Below are 21091 nucleotides of genomic sequence, written 5' to 3'. Positions count from 1 at the left end.
AGATTGTACAAATACAGAATTTGTGCACATATTGTACAGAAAGAAGCAGCCTAGTAGGATGGGAAAGAGAAAAGTATTAGAGTCAGATTGCCTGGACTTGGATCTAAACTTAGAAACTGGGTTGACCATGAGCAAGTTGCTTAACTTTTCTGTGCTTTAGTTTCTAGAAAATAATCTAAAAAGATTACCTCCCTCAGAAAGCTTTTGTGAGAATCAGTAACATAATATACATTGCTCTCAGAACAACAGTGCCTTGCACATGATAAGCACTCAATAAATGTTGACTGTATATCAAGATACTTGGACTTTTCTGGGGAACATAATCAGATCCTAGCAATTACTTTTTACAAAAGGTATCACTAAGTTGGAGTAATGATTTTAGTCTTAAAAACATTTCCAGTGGACACAGTATGGTTCTGGGTGTTGAGTTCTAATCTCAGCTCTGCCATTAACTTTCACATAACTGTTACTTAACAGTTTGGTTTTCCATTCTCTCACTCATAATGAAGAATGATTTAAATAATTTAGCTCAATATTCTAGTAATCTATAGTAGAGATGGTTGGTGATTTTTTTCTTTTTGTGGGATAAAGAGCCAGAAGATAAATATTATAGGCTTCATGGACCAAGAGGCAAAACTGAGGATATTATATAGAAACTTGTATAATCATTTAAAAATGTCAAAGTTATTATTAGCTTGTGGGCCATACAAAGGTGGGTTTATCCTGTGGTCCACTGCTTGCCAACTCCTGACCAGGAAGAAAACAGTATTGCTGTTTTTGTAGCTGCGTGAACATTATTCTTATTTAGAGTAACTGAAGATGTGCCTATGTCTTTCTGTATTATACTATACCTGGTTTTCTAAGTCAGCTTTCTTTTGTTTATTTAGTTCGAGTGTGTCCTGAAGCCTGGCCAGCTTGTCCTGAACGTCCCGAAGTGCTGCCTGCTTCTTTTTGAGACCATCCATAGCAATTTTAAGCTCCCCTTCAGCTGCAGCCAGTTTTATCTTTTTGGGAGCTACAATTTTTGCCACTCTGCCAAAAGTAAAATTGGAAAATTAAATACATGTTTAATATTCTAGTGTACTTTCCATCACTGAATTTACTTTTTAATTTTTTAAATTATGAAAGAATGATAACACATTTACAAGAAACTTGGAAAATACAGAACAAGATTATGTATAGCTCTACTATATATTACAATTATTTTAAGTAAATACATTAAGATTTTTAGGTAGAGTTTCAATATCAAACTCCCCAAATTAGTAGAACATACAGAAAGGTAGAAGGATATAGTAGACCTGAAGAGCACTGTGAACCAATTCAACATAATTAAGATTTACACAATTTTCACACAATAGTAGAATACATGAATTACTTTTCTAAAATCCTTATTATAACTCAAAACACATCTTCACATAAAACCTATACTGATTTCTATATCTTACATTTAACAAAGTTAATACCAGCAATAAAATGAGTCTCAAAATAGATATCAAATATATATAATATTTTCAAATAAGTGATTGCATATGTGTGTTAGTCGCTCAGTCATGTCTGACTCTTTGCGACCCCATGGACTACGGCCCGTCAGGCTTTTCTGTCCCATGGAATTCTCCAGGCAGGGTATCTTCCCGACCCAGAGATCGAACCCGGGTCTCCTGCATTACAGGTAGATTCTTTACTGTTTGAGTCACCAGGAAAACCCCTAAATAAGTGATTTTTTTTAAACCATAGATAAATATTAAATTGTTGCCAGTGTCAATTTTGGTGATTTTGGAAAAGGAGAATAAGCACATACATGTAAAATATTACAGTGTTTATGTAAACCAGTCTAACTCATTAAGGCTTAATAACAATGAAGAAAGGAAGGGTATTTTATTTATGTCATTTTGTTCTTTCATTTTAATTCTTATTATTTTGTAGATTAATCTTATTATTTTATTTTCATCTCAAAATAGTTAAAATGATACTGTATACACCCACTTCTTCAGTTCCCCAACTCTTTTGTTTTTTCTCTTCTAGGCTTATTATATACATATAACAATGATGCTCCTGTCTTTATATTTTACTTTTTTTCAAATATCAGAATATACCCTTAACTAAAACCAGATATCTTATAAATATGTATGTCAGTAATAAAAGGGACTATATAGGGGAAATTACAGATCTAAATTCTCTTCTAGAAAATGGAATCAGCGGGGTTACCATTCTAAATAAATGTATGTGTGCATGTGTGCTCAGTTGCTCAACTGTGTCTGACTCGTTGTGACCCTTTGGACTATAGCCCACCAGGCTCCTCTGTCCATGGGATTTTTCAGGCAAGAATACTGGAGTGAATTGCCATTTCCTCTTCCAGGGGATCTTCTTAACCCAAGGATCTAACCTGTGTCTCCCACATCTCCTGCATTGCAGGCAGATTCTTTACAGCTGAGCCATCAGGGAAATCCAAATAAATGATAAAACACTAAATTAAAATTTATCATTAACAGAATACATCATTGTCCAAAACATATATAGCATGTAATATAGATGTACACATCTCACAAATAGAATTGTGAGATTTAAAAATATCCTGTAATAGTTGCTTTTCAAAGGAATAACCAACAGTTTTTACTGTTTTGTATATGATATAAATGTTTCTCATATAATCATCCATATAGGCTGTTTGTTTCATCAAAGACTGTACGTTAGGTGTTGTTTTCAAAATGTGGTCCAAGACATGTCCCCTCCCCCTCGGGACTCCAATGAGGCTCTCCCTGTCAACTAAACATCTGTGTGAGGCTGTATTTTCTTCATATACTTTAGTCAAAACAACAGCCCACCACAGATTGAATGAAGAAGCAGATCTGAGAATCCAGCTGTCTTCTCTTAAAGAACATAGTAAAGAGATTTGCAAAAGTATAAAATGCCACCACTTTTCTTCCAAAATTTTTTGAAAATGTGGACTTTAAAAAAGAAGTATTTATGTAAAGTATTTGTTGCTTTTTAGAAATGAATCAGTAAATAATTTTTTTTAAATTCTCACTTTTAATTTCTAATATATTGATAAAAAGGTTGGGGGTCTATAATCATTTTTTAGAGTGTAAGAGGTTGAGATGGTTAGATGTCATCACCACCAAATCAATGGACATGAGTTTGAGCAAACCCTGGGAGATAATGAAAGACAGGGAAGCCTGGTGCTCCTCAGTCCATGGAGTCGCAAAGAGTCAGACATGACTTAGCCACTGAACAAAAACAACAAAATGTTGCTGAGTCCAAAAAGTGTAAATATCATTGTGTTATACTATGTAGTTGGTATAATCTTGCCTCCAGTAAACATGTCAGAGCAGACATTAGACCTGACTTTCTGAGGAGTCTCTCACCTATGTAGTTCATAGGTTTTATATTACCTGAAGAACCAACCTGAAAAAAAAAGTTTGTTTTCTTTTTTCTCACTACTTACTTATCATATGAATCCATTGCTATGACCCATTTGCACAGACCTTCGGCTGCTGTGGAAGCATTTCTTATCTTTTCTGGAACAAAATCTGGATTTGGAATATAATTTTTTCTTATGATGTTCATGTAAGCTGGAGGAATACTGTCCTTGTCATATTCATGAAGTGACTGCAGAAATCGAATGTCACCCAGAAGTCTTTTGGCAGGACCCCAGAAATCCTCAATCTTTTTCCCTGTACCTGTTGGGTCAGGGATTTTGTCGGCTTTGATGCCTTTCAAGATGCATATAGCTTCCATAACAAGCTTGACACCAGCGGGAGGACTCTTCATGGATTTTACCACTGTAATGTCCTTGAAATAACAACATGCAAGAATTGTTTACATTGACTTGTGTGGTTCCTATTTTCAAACTAAGCCATAAGATAGAAACTCGCTACTCACTGACAGTGAAGTGTCAGAAACTGCTGACAGTGATAGAATTGTATCATGAAGTGCTGAGAAGTTTATCTCAAAGGCAAAGTTAAAAATAAAAAAGAGTAATGGGAAAATACCCTGAGATCACTCACGACATGAAATCCACTTCAAGAACACATGAAAGAGCTTTTTATTGACTGTCCCAAAGTAAGAGCTTTGCTGCTTCTTAAAAACTATACAAGTTATAGATGCAAACAGAGAAATATAGAGAAACTGTACATATGTCTCCTGTAAAACCAATCACATATAGTTAACTCCTGTAAACATCTTACTTTATATTTCTCTACATCTTTTTCATGTGTATATGCTATAAACCAGTGTATCTGCCCTATTTTAACCGGTGGAATCATAGTATATCTAATATACATGCTGTTTTAAACTGTTCTATTTTAATAATATATAATAAACATACTCTTGTGCTAGTAAACATTTACATCATTTTTAATGCTGCATAGCTTTCTGATGTATAGATATGAACCATAATTCTAACACTCCATGCCTTTTTCTTTTTTACTATTACAATTAAAATCTTAATTTTTTTTAAAGCTTTTGACAAATATTGACAAACTGACCTGCAGAAAATATATAAGGGTGCCTGTTTTATTACATATACCCTTAACAACACGGGTAAGCATTCTATCAGGCAAAAGAAATTTTATTTTGATTTGTATTTCTTTGGGGGCTTCCCTGGTAGCTCAGCTGGTAAAGAATCCACCTGCAATTCAGGATACCCTGGTTCAATTCCTGGGTTGGGAAGATCCGATGGAGAAGGGACATGCTACCTACTCCAGTATTCCTTAGGCTTCCCTGGTGGTTCAACTGGTAAAGAAACCACCAGTGGTTTTACTGGAGTGGCTACCCACTCCAGTATTCTGTCCTGGAGAATTCCATGAACTGTATAGACTTTAAATACAAGTGAGATATGATGTATTTTCATACCCTTATTAACTATTTGTGTTTCCTCCTTTTTGAATTGGTACTTCTTTATATTATTTACTATATTATGTTAGAGCTACTTTTTTCCCTTAGTGATTTGTAAGAGCTTTACACACAGAAGTATATTAATATTTTATTTGCCATGCAGTTGAAAGATTTTTTCCCTTAGTGTTTCTAAACTTCTATCCATGGTGTTTATATGAAATAAAATGTGTTGATTTTTAGGTACTAAATTCATTACTTTTTTTAGGTACAAAAATGTACCATTACATTTTTAGGTACAAAAATTCTCTTATTTTTGAAAAATACAAGAGAGTATCCAGAGCACATATATTACAAACAATATTGCTTAGTGTTTTCTTCTCTGATTTCTCTTATACCAAAGAAATCTTCAGTCCTAGTTTATATTCCACAATTATTAACATCTGACCTACATTTGATACTATTTTATAATATAATATAACTATTTATATTTAAATTTCTATCTGAAACCTATTTTGGAGGAAGGTGTGAAGAAAGGATCTAACACATCCTCTCCCGTGTGTGCATGTGAAAGTCATTCAGTTGTGTCCAACTCTTTACCACCCCATGGACTATAAAGTCCATGGAATTCTCCAGGCCAGAATACTGGAGTGGGTAGGCTTTCCCTTCTCCAGGGAATCTTCCCAACCCAAGGATTGAACCCAGGTCTCCTGAGTTGCAGGTGGATTCTTTACCAGCTGAGCCACAAGGGATGTCCCATCTTCTAGTAATTTACGCAAAAGTTTAGCTGAGATTGCCAACGCTATTTTTCAAAATTCATCTTAATCTTTCTTAAATGAAATGTTCCCTTTCATGTTTTAATTTTTAATACTGTCAAAGCTATATTATAAAACAAAACATTTTGTTTTATTTTATAACATTATAAATTTTATACTAACAATTATTATAAATTATTAAAAATCATACATAACTTGTCATATGTATCACACACACAAAAAACCCACTGACAAACACTGACACCCCACCTTACCATATATACTGTAAGGCATATCTAGCTACAAGTGTCTAAATATGAGAAAGTGTACATAAAATAAAAGTGTATATTCATGCCCCTGTCAATTAAAGTTGCTCTGCAAAGTTCCTGAAATAATGATTGTTGTATGGTTGTTTAGAACATTTGGAAACTTTCTTTTCAAAACTGTCTTAGTCTTGCATGTCCATTTCTTTTTCCAGGTCAATTAGGGAATCTTTTGGCCAATTTGAAAATGATTTTAATCACATTCAACGTGGAGACTTTGGAAAGATAGACCAAACTGCAGCACACAATGGTAAGCACTTCCTTAAGTTATGCTAACAGGTCTCCCAGCAAGCCCACAGCTGTGCTCTTACCTGTGCAGTGAGGGTGTCAAGGGCTGTCAGTGCTGACTCTAATATGGGCAAAGCCCCCGCCAGGTCAGCATCACATTCATCTTTAATGGCTTTGGCAGCCATAGCTTGTTCATTTGCTATTGTTTCATCAGCTTTCACGATTTTTTCAGTTTTGGAAACTTCTACCGATTCCCTCTCAATGATCAACATCATTTCATCAACCTCTTTGCTAGCAACTTTTAACTGAGGATGTAGAGCCTCTAACTCGAATTGCATTGTGGCTACTTGAGATGCAGCAGAATCCAGTTTATCCAAACCCACTTCATACCTCTTTTTCATTTTCATGACTTCACTGAAAGCAAAGAGATAAAACAAGGCTAGCAGTCAGGCTCTAGGCTTCTTCTTCAAGGAAAAAAATAAGTATTCTTTAGCTTTTCAGATTTTTTTCAAGGCATAACTAAAGAAGTGGACCTACTGTATAGCACAGGGAACTATAATCAATATCTTGTAATAAACTATAATGGAAAAGAATCTGAAAAATCACACACACACACATATATATAACTTAATCCCTTTGCTTAACCCCTGAAACTGACACAACATTGTAAATCAAGCATACTTCAACTTTAAAAAAGTGGTTTGAAAGATTTTTGCATAAATCAACAGTTGGTAAAAAATATGAACTCTAGAATTTTAGATTGTGTACAATTAAAAGCAGACAGTATGTCTTGGGGTTTTGTGTACTGCCAGTATTATCACAGTATCCAGGCATATAACAAATTCAAAAGAAAAATATACTAAGTATAAAGCAAGGAACCTCCTCCATCAAGATGAATGATGTGCCTCTGTAATTAGTCATCTTGGGAAGTTTATTCCAACAACAATATTTTCCTTAAGATCTTTTTATAATCAATTATTTTAAATAAACTTCAGTACCCAAAATATATTGTTTGAACATTGCCAAATGTGGCACATAATTTTAATATGTGTTAAGTATCTTGAAATAGGAATTTTTCATTTAAAATACAAGTGGCCAAAGAATAAAGTTCAACTCTTTTTTGGTACAAAATTCTTATAAAGTAATAATAATTGATTTCAAAATAATATAATATTTTAATATACTTTAAATTTTTGATTTGCATTCATATATGTTACAGAGATAATTACACATCATGAGTAGAAAAAATGCTTCTTTATAATTTGTTTCATTTTAAATATCTGAGATGCCATAATGTCTCAAAGTAAAAAGTGACGCATTTTAGAAATTCTCTTCAAAAAGTAGGTTGGCATTGGTAACTAACCAACCCGATAATTGTCTAAAGATGGAAGCATACTCTTCAACTGAGTGATTAACTGGTTTGAGCCAGAAAACTGAAAAGGCTGTCACTGAAAAAAAAAGAAAACATTGCAAGTTAGGACCTGTTACACTTCTGTGATAAGTTGATTCCTCTGAGCAAAATATGTTACAGCAATGTGAACTGAGGAGACTCGAGAGAGGATACCATATAATCTGTGAGTTTGGTTTCAGTGGAACCCTTGTGGAGCAAGCACAGGAAAGGTCTGGCCCCCGGCCACCATGAAGCAGTTTCAGTGTGGTGGCTCAACCCACGGGACCCCTTGTTGGCTAAAACACTGGTTTCCTGGGAGGGAATCTGAGCGCTTGCTTCTAGGTTACAATACTGCTGCTGCTGCTGCTAAGTCACTTCAGTCGTGTCTGACTCTGTGTGACCCCATAGAAGGCAGCCCACCAGGCTCCCCCATCCCTGGGATTCTCCAGGCAAGAACACTGGAGTGGGTTCCCATTTCCTTCTCCAATGCATGAAAGTGAAAAGTGAAAGTGAAGTCTCTCAGTCGTTTCTGACTCTTCGCGACCCCATGGACTGCAGCCCACCAGGCTCCTCCATCCATGGGACTTTCCAGGCAAGAGTACTGGAGTGGGTTGCCATTGCCTTCTCCGAAGGTTACAATACTACTTGGCTATAAAGATATCTGAAGACTTCAGCTATTAAGGGAAGAGTAACTACAGGGTTACTGTAATTGGAAAAGGTCAGTTTTCACTCCAATCCCAAAGAAAGGCAATGCCAAAGAATGCTCAAACTATCGCACAATTGCGCTCATCTCACACGCTAGTAAAGTAATGCTCAACATTCTCCAAGCCAGGCTTCAGCAATACATGAACCGTGAACTTACAGATGTTCAAGCTGGATTTAGAAAAGGTAGAGGAACTAGAGATCAAATTGCCAACATCTGCTGGATGATCGAAAAAGCAAGTGAGTTCCAGAAAAACATCTACTTCTGCTTTATTGATTATGCCACCCCTTTGACTGTGTGGATCACAAGAAACTGTGGAAAATTCTGAAAGAGATGGGAATACCAGACCATCTGACCTGCCTCTTGGGAAATCTGTATGCAGATCAGGAAGCAACAATTAGAACTGGACATGTAACAACAGACTGGTTCCAAATTGGGAAAGGATTGTGTCAAGGCTGTATATTGTCACCCTGCTTATTTAACTTCTATGCAGAATACATCATGAGAAATGCTGGGCTGGATGAAGCACAAGCTGAAATCAAGATTGCCAGCAGAAGTATCAATAATCTCAAACATGCAGATAACACCACTCTTATGGCAGAAAGCAAAGAACTAAAGAGCCTCTTAATGAAAGTGGAAAGGAGAGTGAAAAAGTTGGTTTAAAACTCAACATTCAGAAAACTAAGATCATGGCATCTGGTCCCATCACTTCATGGCAAATAGATGGGGAAACAATGGAAACAATGACAGACTTTATTTTGGGGGGCTCCAAAATCACTGCAGATGGTGATTGTAGCCATGAAATTAAAAGATCCTTGCTCCTTGGAAGAAAAGCTATGACCAACCTAGACAGCATATTAAAAAGCAGAGACATTACTTTTCCAACAAAGGTCCGTCTAGTCAAGGCTATGGTTTTTCCAGTAGTCATGTATGGATGTGAGAGTTGGACTATAAAGAAAGCTGAGAGCCGAGAATTGATGCTTTTGAACTGTGGTTTTGGAGAAGACTCTTGAGAGGCTCTTGGACAGCCAGGAGATCCAACCAGTCCATCCTAAAGGAGATCAGTCCTGAATATTCATTGGAAGGACTGAAGGTGAAACTCTAATACTTTTGCCACCTGATGCAAAGATCGGACTCATTGGAAAAGACCCTGATGCTGGGAAAGATTGAAGGCAGGAGGAGAAGGGGATGACAGAGGATGAGATGGTTGGATGGCATGACCAGATCAATGGACATGAGTTTGAATAAACTCTGGGAGTTGGTGATGGACAGGGAGGCCTGGCACGCTGCAGTCCATGGGTTGTAAAGAGCTGGACACGACTGAGTGACTTAACTGAACTATATGGTGGGGAACTCTAGTAGAGGCAAAGGAGAACATTTTTAAGAAGAGGAAATTTGCAATGTCATCAAGAATATATAAAAATGCCTAGAAAAGTATTATTTTCAACTTTTCTCTGTTTGTATCTCATTTTTACAATCTTTCTTCCAGTTAGGGTGGCCTGAAATACTGTGAGCATATAGTCAAAGAGAGATATAAGTGATACCTCCCAATTAATCAGACTCTCCAAGAGGTTTTGATCCTCCTGGATAGGAAAATACTGGGGGAGAAAAGCAAGATTCCATTAGGTTAAAATCCTAAGATCTAAATGGAAAGATAATATCTTGACAGTCAAAGAAATAATAAAATTCAGTCAAGTTATGTAGTAGCCTTGGGTGGAACTTGCAGATTTCACTAGGAGATGGAAAGAATGCTATTGGTATGATTCAATAGCATGGTCCATACCCATGTGGACCATGATGCATGGTCCAGGGTGGGTGTGGACCATGATGCATAGGAAGCTATGACACCTCTGCTGTAGAAGGCATTACCAAAGTCACTGTAAATATTGCTGAAAAGTTTCCCACCAGTCTAGATAGCATCTTAGATAATACAAGAAAAAGTACTTCAAAATGCCTGAGATAATGAGATAGCCATAGGAAAATTTAGAAAGATTTACAGTTAATATGCAAAAATTAACTTTTTTTTTTTTTTGTCAAGGACTCTGTGCACATTTGGTGTTTCAAGTATATTTAATATTTAAAGGACATCAGTCCTAGGTGTTCATTGGAAGGACTGATGTTGAAGCTGAAACTCCAATGCTTTGGCCACCTGATGTGAAGAGCTGACTCATTTGAAAAAACCCTGATGCTGGAAAAGATTGAGGGCAGGAGGAGATGGGGGCGACAGAGGATGAGATGGTTGGATGGTATCACCAACTTGATGGACATGAGTTTAGGTGAGCTCTGGGGGTTGTTGATGGACAGGGAGGCCTGGCGTGCTGCGGTTCATGGGGTGGCAAAGAGTCGGACACAACTGAGCAACTGAACTGAGCTGAACTGAACTTGTACCTCAATATATATATATATGTGTGTGTGTTGCTCAGATGTGTTCAACTCTGCAACCCCATGGACTGTAGCCCTCCAGGCTCCTCTCTCTATGGAATTCTCCAGGCAAGAATACTCAAGTGGATAGCCATTCTTTTCGCCAGGAGACTTTCCTAATGAGTCTCCTGCACTGCAGGGAGATATTTTACTGTTTGAGCCACCAGGGAAGCCCTGATAATTGAGCATAATTGAGCAACAGAGTTAATTTGTATTTTTAAGTAAAAAAAAAAAAATCCCATCAAGTCTATAGGTAATAGTCAAACACTTAAAAAAACTTAAGGCTTACCATATGTGTAAGTTTAACTTACCAGATTTTATATAAATTAAGTACCTAGGAAAGTTCAGTTTGTTAAATCAGGGTAATAATAATATTAAAATTTATAAATGTAATATATAAATTGCTTAAATAAATTTCACTAGTAAAAGACCTCCTTAAAGGTGGTTAGTAAAACTTCTAAACACCTAACTTTATAAGTAATTTACTTTTACATCTTATAATATATATGTGTGTCTGTGTGGAAAGTGTGTTATGTGCTCAGTCATGTCTGACTCTGTGACCCCACGGACTGTAGCCCACCAGGCTCCTCTGTCCATGGAACTTTCTAGGCAAGAATACCAGAATGGGTTGTCATTTCCTCCTCCAGGGGATCTTCCTGACCCAAGGAGACGGAGTATTAGTTTTTAGAATCAAAGAAACTGTTGAATCAACTTTTCTGCATGTATAGGTTAACGTCAACAACATCAAAAAAGCTCACATTGACACATTCTATAGTATATAAGTTTACCGATGTTTGTATTGATGTTCTCAAATAAGAGTTCTCAAATAAAGAAGGAAAGCTAGCTATGTATATTGAGTGACTGTCTCTAGGTTCCAGCTGTTCAGTACCTAAAGAGAAGGTTTATTTATTATCTAATTACTTATTGAAGAAAAATTACTCACTAGTGATGTTTACCCAATACACTGCCAAAGTACCCTGGGGCCTTACTGCAGCTCTGAGTGGCATATCTTCATTCCTTAAATATGATTATACATTTATGACGTGCTAGGCAATCATGTGCACAGAAGAATAAGCCTTGCTCCCTAACCTAAAAATGTTTGTGGAGTAAATCATTAAATGATTCAACAAAACTCACAGTATACACATATATGAAATAAAAATATTCATTTTTGCTATGTCATTTTTGTCCACATAAATGTTTTAAAACCACCATAGCTTACTTAGGAATAAGAAATTTCATTTTTACCTCCTTTTCTTTTCCAACAACAGTTTGAAGGTAGAGATTAATTCAAGATAAGAGGTAGGTGTCACATAATTGTATCTTTGAAGTTCAACATAGAAGGATGTGGATAAATCTATAGTAGAAGTGTGGAAGCTTTTACACATCTCAATGCAGCCATCTCGTATTTCCTCTGACATTTCAATGTCTTCCAGGAAGCGGGAGGCAACTGCCTGTAGTGCGTCTTCAGGCCAGGACTGAATGTAAGATAAACGCTTTAGTATATCATCGAAGTTACTGACAGGAGTCTGTTACTACTGAGGTCCTTCACAGATGGTGGAAATGCAGGGGAAAGGATGAGGAATGGGGTGGGACAGAATCTCAGGAGAAACTTCCCCCAAGTACTTGACTGTAGGACAGGGAGCCAGTAGCTAATGCATGTAATGTTGTTAACTCTTTCTGGTTTGTTCAGGAGTTAGAGAAATTGTACATGAGTATTGCAGGAGAAAGGAAGAAAAAAGGAACCAAATTTATAGAATGTGTATATTTTTGCACATTCTACTATTATCTCATTTATTTCTCCCCAAATTTCCGAGGTAAATGTTACTATCCTCTACCCTAAACTCCAGAAGTTGATGAATAACTGCCTCCTTGATTTCTTTCATAATTGCCTCAAACTCAACAAGTCTGAATCATGGTCATATCTCCCCCCAAATGGTTGTGATCTTCCCAACTTAGTAAACACCTCAATTCTATATCCATCTCAAAATCCAGTTCTATGGGCACCATCCCTAAAATAGCTTCCAACTCTTTTCCTTCTACACCTATAATCGCCATCGCAGTTCAACTGTTATCGTTTTTCTGGAATATTTCAACAGTGTCCTAACTGTCCACCCTGCTTGTGTGCTCTGTGGAGTTGCCAGAGTGATCTCATCAAATGCAGATTATTAACAGCTAATTCACACTCTCAATTTACAACTGTTTGAAGACTTTGCAACATATTCAAAACGAAATCCAAAGCTAATCTGTAAATCTCTACTTGATCTGGCCCTTTCCACCTTTCCAACCCCACTCTATGTAATTTCCCCCTCAGGTTCTATGCCCTTGTCCTGAGTTTTTCTCACTCTATTCAATCTTCCTATGAAGCTCCTTGTCTTCACTAATTTCTTGTCTCTGACCAGATCCTCTCAGTACTGGCACTTTTTGCCCTTTATGTTTCCTCCTAAAGGTCATTGATTCAGAAAACCTTTTACTCCATTTACGCTACCCTGTATGATGGAATTATTTTTCACTAATTTGCAAGCATGTAAGTAAACTCAAGAAAAGCAGAAGCCTAGTCTATTTCATTTTCTGACTCATCTCCAGCTTTAGAATAAGATCTGCTACAAAGCAAGGGTTCAATAAATATGTTTTTTCATGAAATCTCAGCAGAAATTGGAGGGACAAAGGGGTTATGTAAATTCCCCAAGGTCAAAAATTCCTATGTGTTAGATCTCCCTCACAGGATCTCTGCCACAGCTCACAAACTTCCTACCCTATGCCCTTGTATGTTCTGTACTTCTGATACTGAAATTTATTAGAAAAAGTGGTCACTGGGAGTTTCTTCCTTTTGACTTTCTGCCAGGTTTTCTACTGGAAAGAGACTGGAGGGTGGGAGAAGAGAGAGGTAGAGGCATTTCTATCCCTCTTGCTTTCTAGCAGAAGCTGAACTCTAGGTTTGGAGTTCCTGATCCCGTCAGACTTTCCTACTTCCACAGCTTCAAGTTCCAGTAACACATTTTCCTCCCTATGCCCCTTTAAACCCAGCTGTAGTAACATCTTCTTGCTATGCTCTACCATTTCCTGCCTCACCATCCCTCTCAAGTTCCTTTAATCCTGCCTACACCTTCATGAACAGTTCCTTCATTCAACTTTCATCAGTGAGGCCTTCCCAGGTATTCTTTCTTCCCTGTCAGGAACCTGACAGATATACAACTTTATCCTAAAACTTTCTACAATAAATTGATGTCAATGACTGTATACACTAGTAATAAAAGGTTTTTCTGTTATAATGATTTTTGAATTTTAATTTCATAAAATATATTATTATTGATCAGAAAGTTCTGCTGAGCTACAATTGTGGGGGGTGGGGTGGACTTTAAAATAAGTCATGCTGATGATGGAGAATCAATATTTCTAGAAGTCTATCTAAAATTTACATGACAATACCTGAAACCAGTCAATGGTACAGCAGTTTACTAGAGCAGGGAACTTTCTAAGACGAATCCGAAAGGCATCTCCAATGGGACTCATGGCAAGGACAACATGCAGTTGGTTGCGGCAGCGGTCAACAAACATGTTGAAAAGAGCTATGGGGCTTCCGTCTGTTTGTTTGGTTTTATCCCGTTGGCGATCTATCTGACGCATCTTATCACATATCTCCTGTTTCTCATCCAATGCAAAGAGATTTGGAACCTCCCCAGCATTTAGCAGATTGTTGACATCTTCTAGAAACGACTCCTTTTTAATCTGAGTATCTGTAAATAGGAAAACACCCTGCATCTCCCCTTCAGCACATTTTCTTAAGATCACTTTTAAATCTTCATGCCACTCAGAGTTACCATAGCCCTTGGAAATTTCAACCTGGAATACTGAAGAATCAGCCATGTGGGCAGCTAATCTGGTGACGGACTGCCTTCCACTCCCTCCAACACCAACCAGAAGAGCATGGCTGCGAGGCTGTTTCAGGATCCTAGAAATCCTGCTGATGTGCTCGATGGCAAACCGGAACAAGACAAGGTTCATTGTTTTCTTGCTCATGTTGTTGTATTCTTCTAGGTGAGCTTCTGCTATCACCCGGAGAGCATCCACATCTGCAATTTCTCTGTAGTTGGTATCCTCTCTCTTGGGATCGTGGAAATCACAGAACATTAAGCTGCGTAAATCATCTTCTTCCACTATCCCATCATTATCAAAATCCAAACTTTGAAAAAGCTCATGAAAATTTTCTTCCATATATGTTTTTAAGATTTCTTGAATGTAGCTGATGAGCCAACTTCTGTCTGCATTATCCAGAAGGCGATCATAATACACTCTCAGGACCTGTACAATAATTAAAAAGCAGCTTTAAGAAGTGATTTTCCTATTTTAAAGTGCTATTTCTGTGCTAATCTGAAGTAAATATAAAAAGTACTCTCAAGAGATTTCCATGGGTTTTATTAAAAGCACATCTAAACAAGGAATGGCATAATATTTATTTTAAATATTAAATTTGATCATATATTTGGAATAAAACATAGTTACATTGTTACCGATAAATGAAGGTAGATTAGGGAAACTGCAGCAGATTATAGAAGTGTTAAGGACTAAGGTGCTAAGGACTAGAGAAGGGGAAAAAAGACTAGAGAAGGGAGGTGACTGCCTTTGCTGGTCATACAGATACAGGTAACAGAACTGGGCCCCGGTGTCTAGGGTTTTGCAACTCCCTTGCAGTGATTGTTTCCTTTTCCCAGCCATATAATATTTTGAATTTATTAGCAAATCTATAGATATTACTGTCTTTATAAAAGCATATTTTATAGAAAACGTAAGAATGTCTTAGATGGATAAAACTTTGTTTTGGACATGTTAATTATTTTTGTTGTAAGTAAGTGCAGATGCAATGTACTAAAATAGATCTCCACTTACATGCACATGTTGAGAGACTGCAAAAATAGTTAATCAAGTTTGCTACATAACTATTAATACTTCCTTAAAGTGGTATGAATATCTCTATAGCTCAGTCAGTAAAGAATCTGTCTGCAATGCAGGAGACCTGGGTTCAATTCCTGGGTCAGGAAGATCCCCTGGAAAAGGGACAGGCTACCCACTCCAGTATTCTTGGGCTTCCCTTGGGGCTCAGCTGGTAAAGAATCCCCCTGCAATGTGGGAGACCTGGGTTCGATCCCCGGGTTGGGAAGATCCCCTAGAGAAGGGAAAGGCTACCCACTCCAGTATTCTGGCTTGGAGAATTCCATGGACTATATAGTCCGTAGAATTGCAAACAGTATGACACAACTGAGAGACTTTTACTTTCACTTTACAGTCTGTTTTGGACAGAACTGTTTCCCCTGTGCCCACATCCGTACATTGAAGCCTTATCCCTTAATGTTATTGTATTTGAAGAGAGGTCCATTAAGAAGGTAATTAAGTTTGAAAAGGTCATGTGGGTGGGGCCCTAATCCTACAGGATTGGTGCTCTTGTAGGAAAAGGAAGGGACACTAGAGCCCTCATTCTCTCATGGCAGGAACACAGAAGAAAGACCTTGTGAGGACACTGAGAAGGAAACCCTCTGTGAGCCAGGAAGAGAGCCTCACCAGAAACCCACACAGACAGCACCTTCACTGTTTTACTTTTGGCCTCCAGAGGTATGGGACAGTAAAATTCTGTTGTTTAAGATACTCAGTCTGTGGTATTTTTATTATGACAACACTAGCAGACTAATACTCATATAATACAAGCAAAGCATATTTCTGTCAGCAAAATTTCTAACATTAATCCTGTCTGCATCAGCTTCTTCACCTTATAAAATAGAAGTGGTAATACTTGCCTTGCAAATCTCATAGATGCATGGCAAAAATGAAATGACAACAAGTCTGAAAACACTAAGAACTGAGAAATAATTATTACAAACTGCCTTGGAATCAGCCTGATTATGTTTAAGAATAATGATTTTAGTATTTTCACTGCTGTCAAGTTGACATACTAGTGTCATCCCTTTTCATAACACCAGTGGCTGCATAAATGATATGATTGAAGCTTCCCACTTACTCTGACCAAGTAGTCCAAAAGCTATTACTCTCCTGGACGACTGGGTTTCCCAAAATATGACAACAGTCACTTCCTCAGCTTGAGACACTGAAGCCCCCTTTCTTTTAATGAGGAAAGGAAGCTAAATTAAGCCAACCACATGTATTGGGCATCGGTGTTTAAGCATGAATCAAGTATAATATTATCTAACTGCAATTAAGCGAGAACCCAAGACAGTGTTTCTCAAAGACAGTCATCACACCTGCATCTAGGGCCCCCTTCTGTATCTGCTGACTTACAAATTTTGAGGATGATGACTAGGAAGATTCCTTTTCTTTTTTAAAATTTCCTTACCATAAGGTACAAAAATCTTCAGTGTACACCTCCAGGAACGTTCACACATTATACACCCACATAACTGCCACCAAGATCAAGATATAGCACATCCTCAGTACCTCAGCAGACTCTCTCACTCTCACTTCTGTGGATAGCTGCCCTCCTGCCTCCCCCACAGGGAACTTTTATTGTACTGCCATTCTTTATGTTTTTAAAAGTTTCCATTATAAATATAAACCTTTGCAGGGAAGAATTTATCCTGTATTTGTGCTTTGAACTTATTTATCTTAAAGTCTTGATTACAAATTCTTTTAATTATGTATAATTTACATATCATAAAATTCACTTTTAAAGCATATAATTCAATAGCTTTTAGAATATTCACAATGTTGTGCAACCATTACCACCATCTAATTCTAGATCTTTTTCAACACCTCCCAAAGAAACCCTATACCCATTAGCAGTCACTCCTTACTATTTCCTACTCCATGTCCCCACAGCCTCTGGCAACCATTAATCTACTTTCTATCACTATGCATTTGCTTATTCCAGACATTTCATATAAATGGAAAAATATTATATTGTATTGGCCTTTTGTGTCTTGCTTCTTTCACTTAGTGTAATGTTTTCTAGGTTTGTTCATGTTGTAACATATATCAGTATTTCTTTTTAGGGCTGAAAAGAGCTCCATTGTGTGTATGTATACACACACACACACACACACACACACAGAGCCCACATTCGTTTGTCTGTTCATCAGCCAATGTATATTTGAATTGTTTCCACTTTTTGGCTATTATGAATAAGTCTGCTAACACTCATGAACTAACAAAAAACAAAAGTATTTCTGTCTCAAAATTATTTGTAGTCAAACTGAAAGGATTAAAGTCACTTAAAGGAGACTTAAAATGATAGCTCCTTTGAAACAGCCTATAAATCAATGGAAAGTCCTGAAAAATCAGAGATAAAGCATCTTAAGTGTCATAGAATATGTTAGTGTGAAGTATTTTTAAAAATTATCCTGACCATTGACCTTCATAATGCCAAATAGTGGAATGCATTTCAACAATTGCTGGATATTTCTTCACCCAGTTTTTGGCATGGTAAAATCTTTGTTTCTTGCATAATCATGTTTTAGTAGCACAGAGATTTACCTCATGAACCCAAAGACGTTTAATCACTTCTTTGGTCTCTGCTGTTTCTGGTCTTGACAAACATACACCCTGAATGACACGGGAGAAATCTCGGAGGTTGAACAGGTAGTGAGATTTAGCTGGAGTAGGCAAGAGATTCTTCATTGCTTCTTTATACAGAGTCATTGTACCATTTACAATTTGTGTTGTCAAATCTAGAAAGTCATCTGGAAATTTATAACTTAAAATTTTTTTAAGTGAAGAGAAAGAATATGTTAGCAAACATAGACTTATGATACATAGTGATATTTAGTACAACTAACATGAATTTTTCTTATATTACATCAATTGATTTAGTTTACAAAATTACCCTTTCTTGCTATAATAATAATAATAGAGTTTTTGCTTCTTTTAAAGCTACTTTCCATTCATTATTTTATGTTCAAAGGAACTCCATGAGTAAGCAGGACCAGTTTAATGAGCTTAAAACTGCTTAAATAAATGGGCAGAAGAGCCAGCCAAGGAACCCATATTATGTAACTTAAACCCAGGATCTACTAGATGATGCTTCCTAACCTCTTCCACTACCTGGCATTCTTAGCTGCATATAGATAGGATCCATGAATAACACTGGTGAAATGGGTATTTTCAGAGAAAGGGAAGGGAGAAAAAAAATCAGAAAAAAGTAAAGAAAGGGGAAAAAGAAAAAAGAGAGTTAAAACAAAGTGAAATAGTGAACCAAGATTTCTTTTAAAGGGCAAAGGAATGATTAAGGTAGAAGAACCTGGGGAGAGAATATCCATTTGAAAAAATTGGCTTTATTTCACTTCTGGCTTGATGAGCAGTCAGCTTTCCCTTCCAGCACCATTGCATAAGACAAGGAATGATAATTTCCTAAGAATGGTGTCCACGTCGGGGAGCCAACACTTGTACTGCTCAGGGCCACTTGGCTCCCTACCCCCAAGAATCTTATGGAGAAGTGCTGAGTGTCCAGATTTAGGGAGCAACATTTTCCCAGGGCACAGGCTCCAAGGCTACACTCAAACCTAGACATGGACACCCCTGGGGAACTCAAGAGTTTTACTAGAGGCTGTCAAAGTCACAGGATAAACCTGGCAATCTTTCCAGCATTAACTGAACTACATGGCAAAAATTCAAAATATTCATCGTTCCAACATGGACATATTATAAAACGGGATGCAAAATGTGTATGAATTTTTAGGTTAAAATCTAAGACTTCAGACAAATAAAGGAAAAAGAGAAAGATCCTGCAGGCTTTTTGTGTTCTATTCCCATTCCTGGAGATGGGAGCAGAGGGAAGCAACTGCTGCCTGTTACCTTCTTCCTTGTCTAGAGGTGCTTTTGTGGAAGTTTGAGAAGCACTACTTATACTGACATGTTCCCCAAAGATTTTATACCCACTAAGGAAAAAACAAACACACTTTCAATTACTTACCAGGTTTTTAAATGCCAGGTTAAGATTCTAGAAAATATTGTAAACATAGATTTATCACTAAACTCATTGATTGTTATAATATTGAAATGCCGCATGTATCGAGGAGTTACTGGATTTCGACCACCACCTAAATATCAAAAAGGACAATCCTTAACGCTGCTACTCATATATAACAGAGTATTTTCTCTACACTTTACAGCATAAAACAGCGTGAAAGATGGACAAATTTATGGCACAAAGAGAGAAGAAATCAATTATTTGGATAAAATTGATCTTAAAACAGTTTTCCCCCTCAACCTCAAAGTACTGTTTTCTAGTTGAAAATGATCTGTATAAGTTCAATCAGATATAATCTTGGTCAGGTCTATTTACCAAAGGAAATCCAACCAGACAGAAAGACCCAGTGTCCACCTTCTCCATGATTCATACACAGCCCAAGGTAGTAAACTGTCAAACATTCTCATTACAATACAATATTAGGACAATACTATATAATATTAATATAATATTGTATGCAATGTTAATATAATCCTGATGGTTGTGATTGACCGCACTGTAAGGTCATTTTCACATGGATGAAATTCAGCATGACCTTGACATACAGCCTCATTCTTCCCTCACATCTTGAAATAAATTTCCCTAAGACTAGTCTTTGTGGTTCACATGGCCACTTCACTGGCTGCTTTCGATTTTAAAAACTGGAGGAATATCTCATTTTCACAAAATAATTATTATGATTTCAAATATGAAATTTTAAAAACAGATTTAGAATGTAAAACCATTTTATAAAATTGGTTTATATTATCATCCTCACATGTATCAATAAAATGCACTGTCTCTTTAAAGGGATTCTAACATGAAATCTCCAGTAAAGAGTGGTTTTAAAAATGAATAATATCTTTAATATATATTTTGCTTAAAAACCTGTAGGTTCAGGTTTTATGTTTGTTTTAAACCAAGTAAATCTGTACTTTACTTTTATCACTGCATTATACTGTGCTGATTCTAAAAACATAATGTGTGAAAGCATATTAACTAGTAGTCTACAGTTATAGATCAAAACAGTTAGGTATTGCTATGTATTTAGAAGCTCATAATAAACACTGATTTACCTGGGCAAGTTTAAGGAGATGGAGAAAGGGCTACAGAAGGAAAGGTGTAAGATCATATACCCAGCTGTGTCTTCAGCCTTTCCTCCCAGAGAACACTCAGAAATGGTGGTCTTTTCTTAGAAAATGAGGTCCAAGAGGAAAAGATATCTCATGGATTCAGTCTGCTCCCCTGTCTAGTCCCCGAAGAGGCAGGGAAAGTAGATACTTACTACAAATGACTGCTGGGGGATGGGAAGAGGCAGAGCAGAACTGAAGCCTGGGACCCAGGAGTAACAGAATTAGAAAAAAAAAGAAGGGGGAATAGCAGTCAAAGTGGCCCCGAGAGGGTGCTGAGAGCAATTACTCAGAGCAAACTGTATGCATTACAGGTCAGATAAAGGTCAAGAGTTCAGAAGCAACTAGTGGAGAAATTCCC

The 21091-nt window shown here is 37.0% G+C and overlaps 1 protein-coding gene across 1 annotated transcript in view; it reads right to left on the bottom strand.

The window, feature by feature from the left end:
- The window catches only part of DNAH7 (dynein axonemal heavy chain 7), a 259815-nt gene that overhangs the window by 86924 nt on the left and 151800 nt on the right, over positions 1 to 21091 (bottom strand). Inside the window, 7 exon segments of the mRNA XM_086366894.1 lie at positions 852 to 1032; positions 3443 to 3789; positions 6220 to 6550; positions 11899 to 12128; positions 14080 to 14952; positions 18130 to 18349; positions 19565 to 19691. Of these exon segments, the coding sequence (XP_086223020.1) occupies positions 852 to 1032; positions 3443 to 3789; positions 6220 to 6550; positions 11899 to 12128; positions 14080 to 14952; positions 18130 to 18349; positions 19565 to 19691 (2309 nt within the window).

This window comes from Bos grunniens, chromosome 2 (assembly GCF_055505025.1).
Source record: "Bos grunniens cultivar Pamir isolate PY7600 chromosome 2, Bosgru_T2T1.0, whole genome shotgun sequence".
NCBI lineage: Eukaryota > Metazoa > Chordata > Mammalia > Artiodactyla > Bovidae > Bos > Bos grunniens.
The sequence above is the reverse complement of the archived record's forward strand: the minus strand, read 5'-3'. Positions and strand labels throughout refer to the sequence as shown.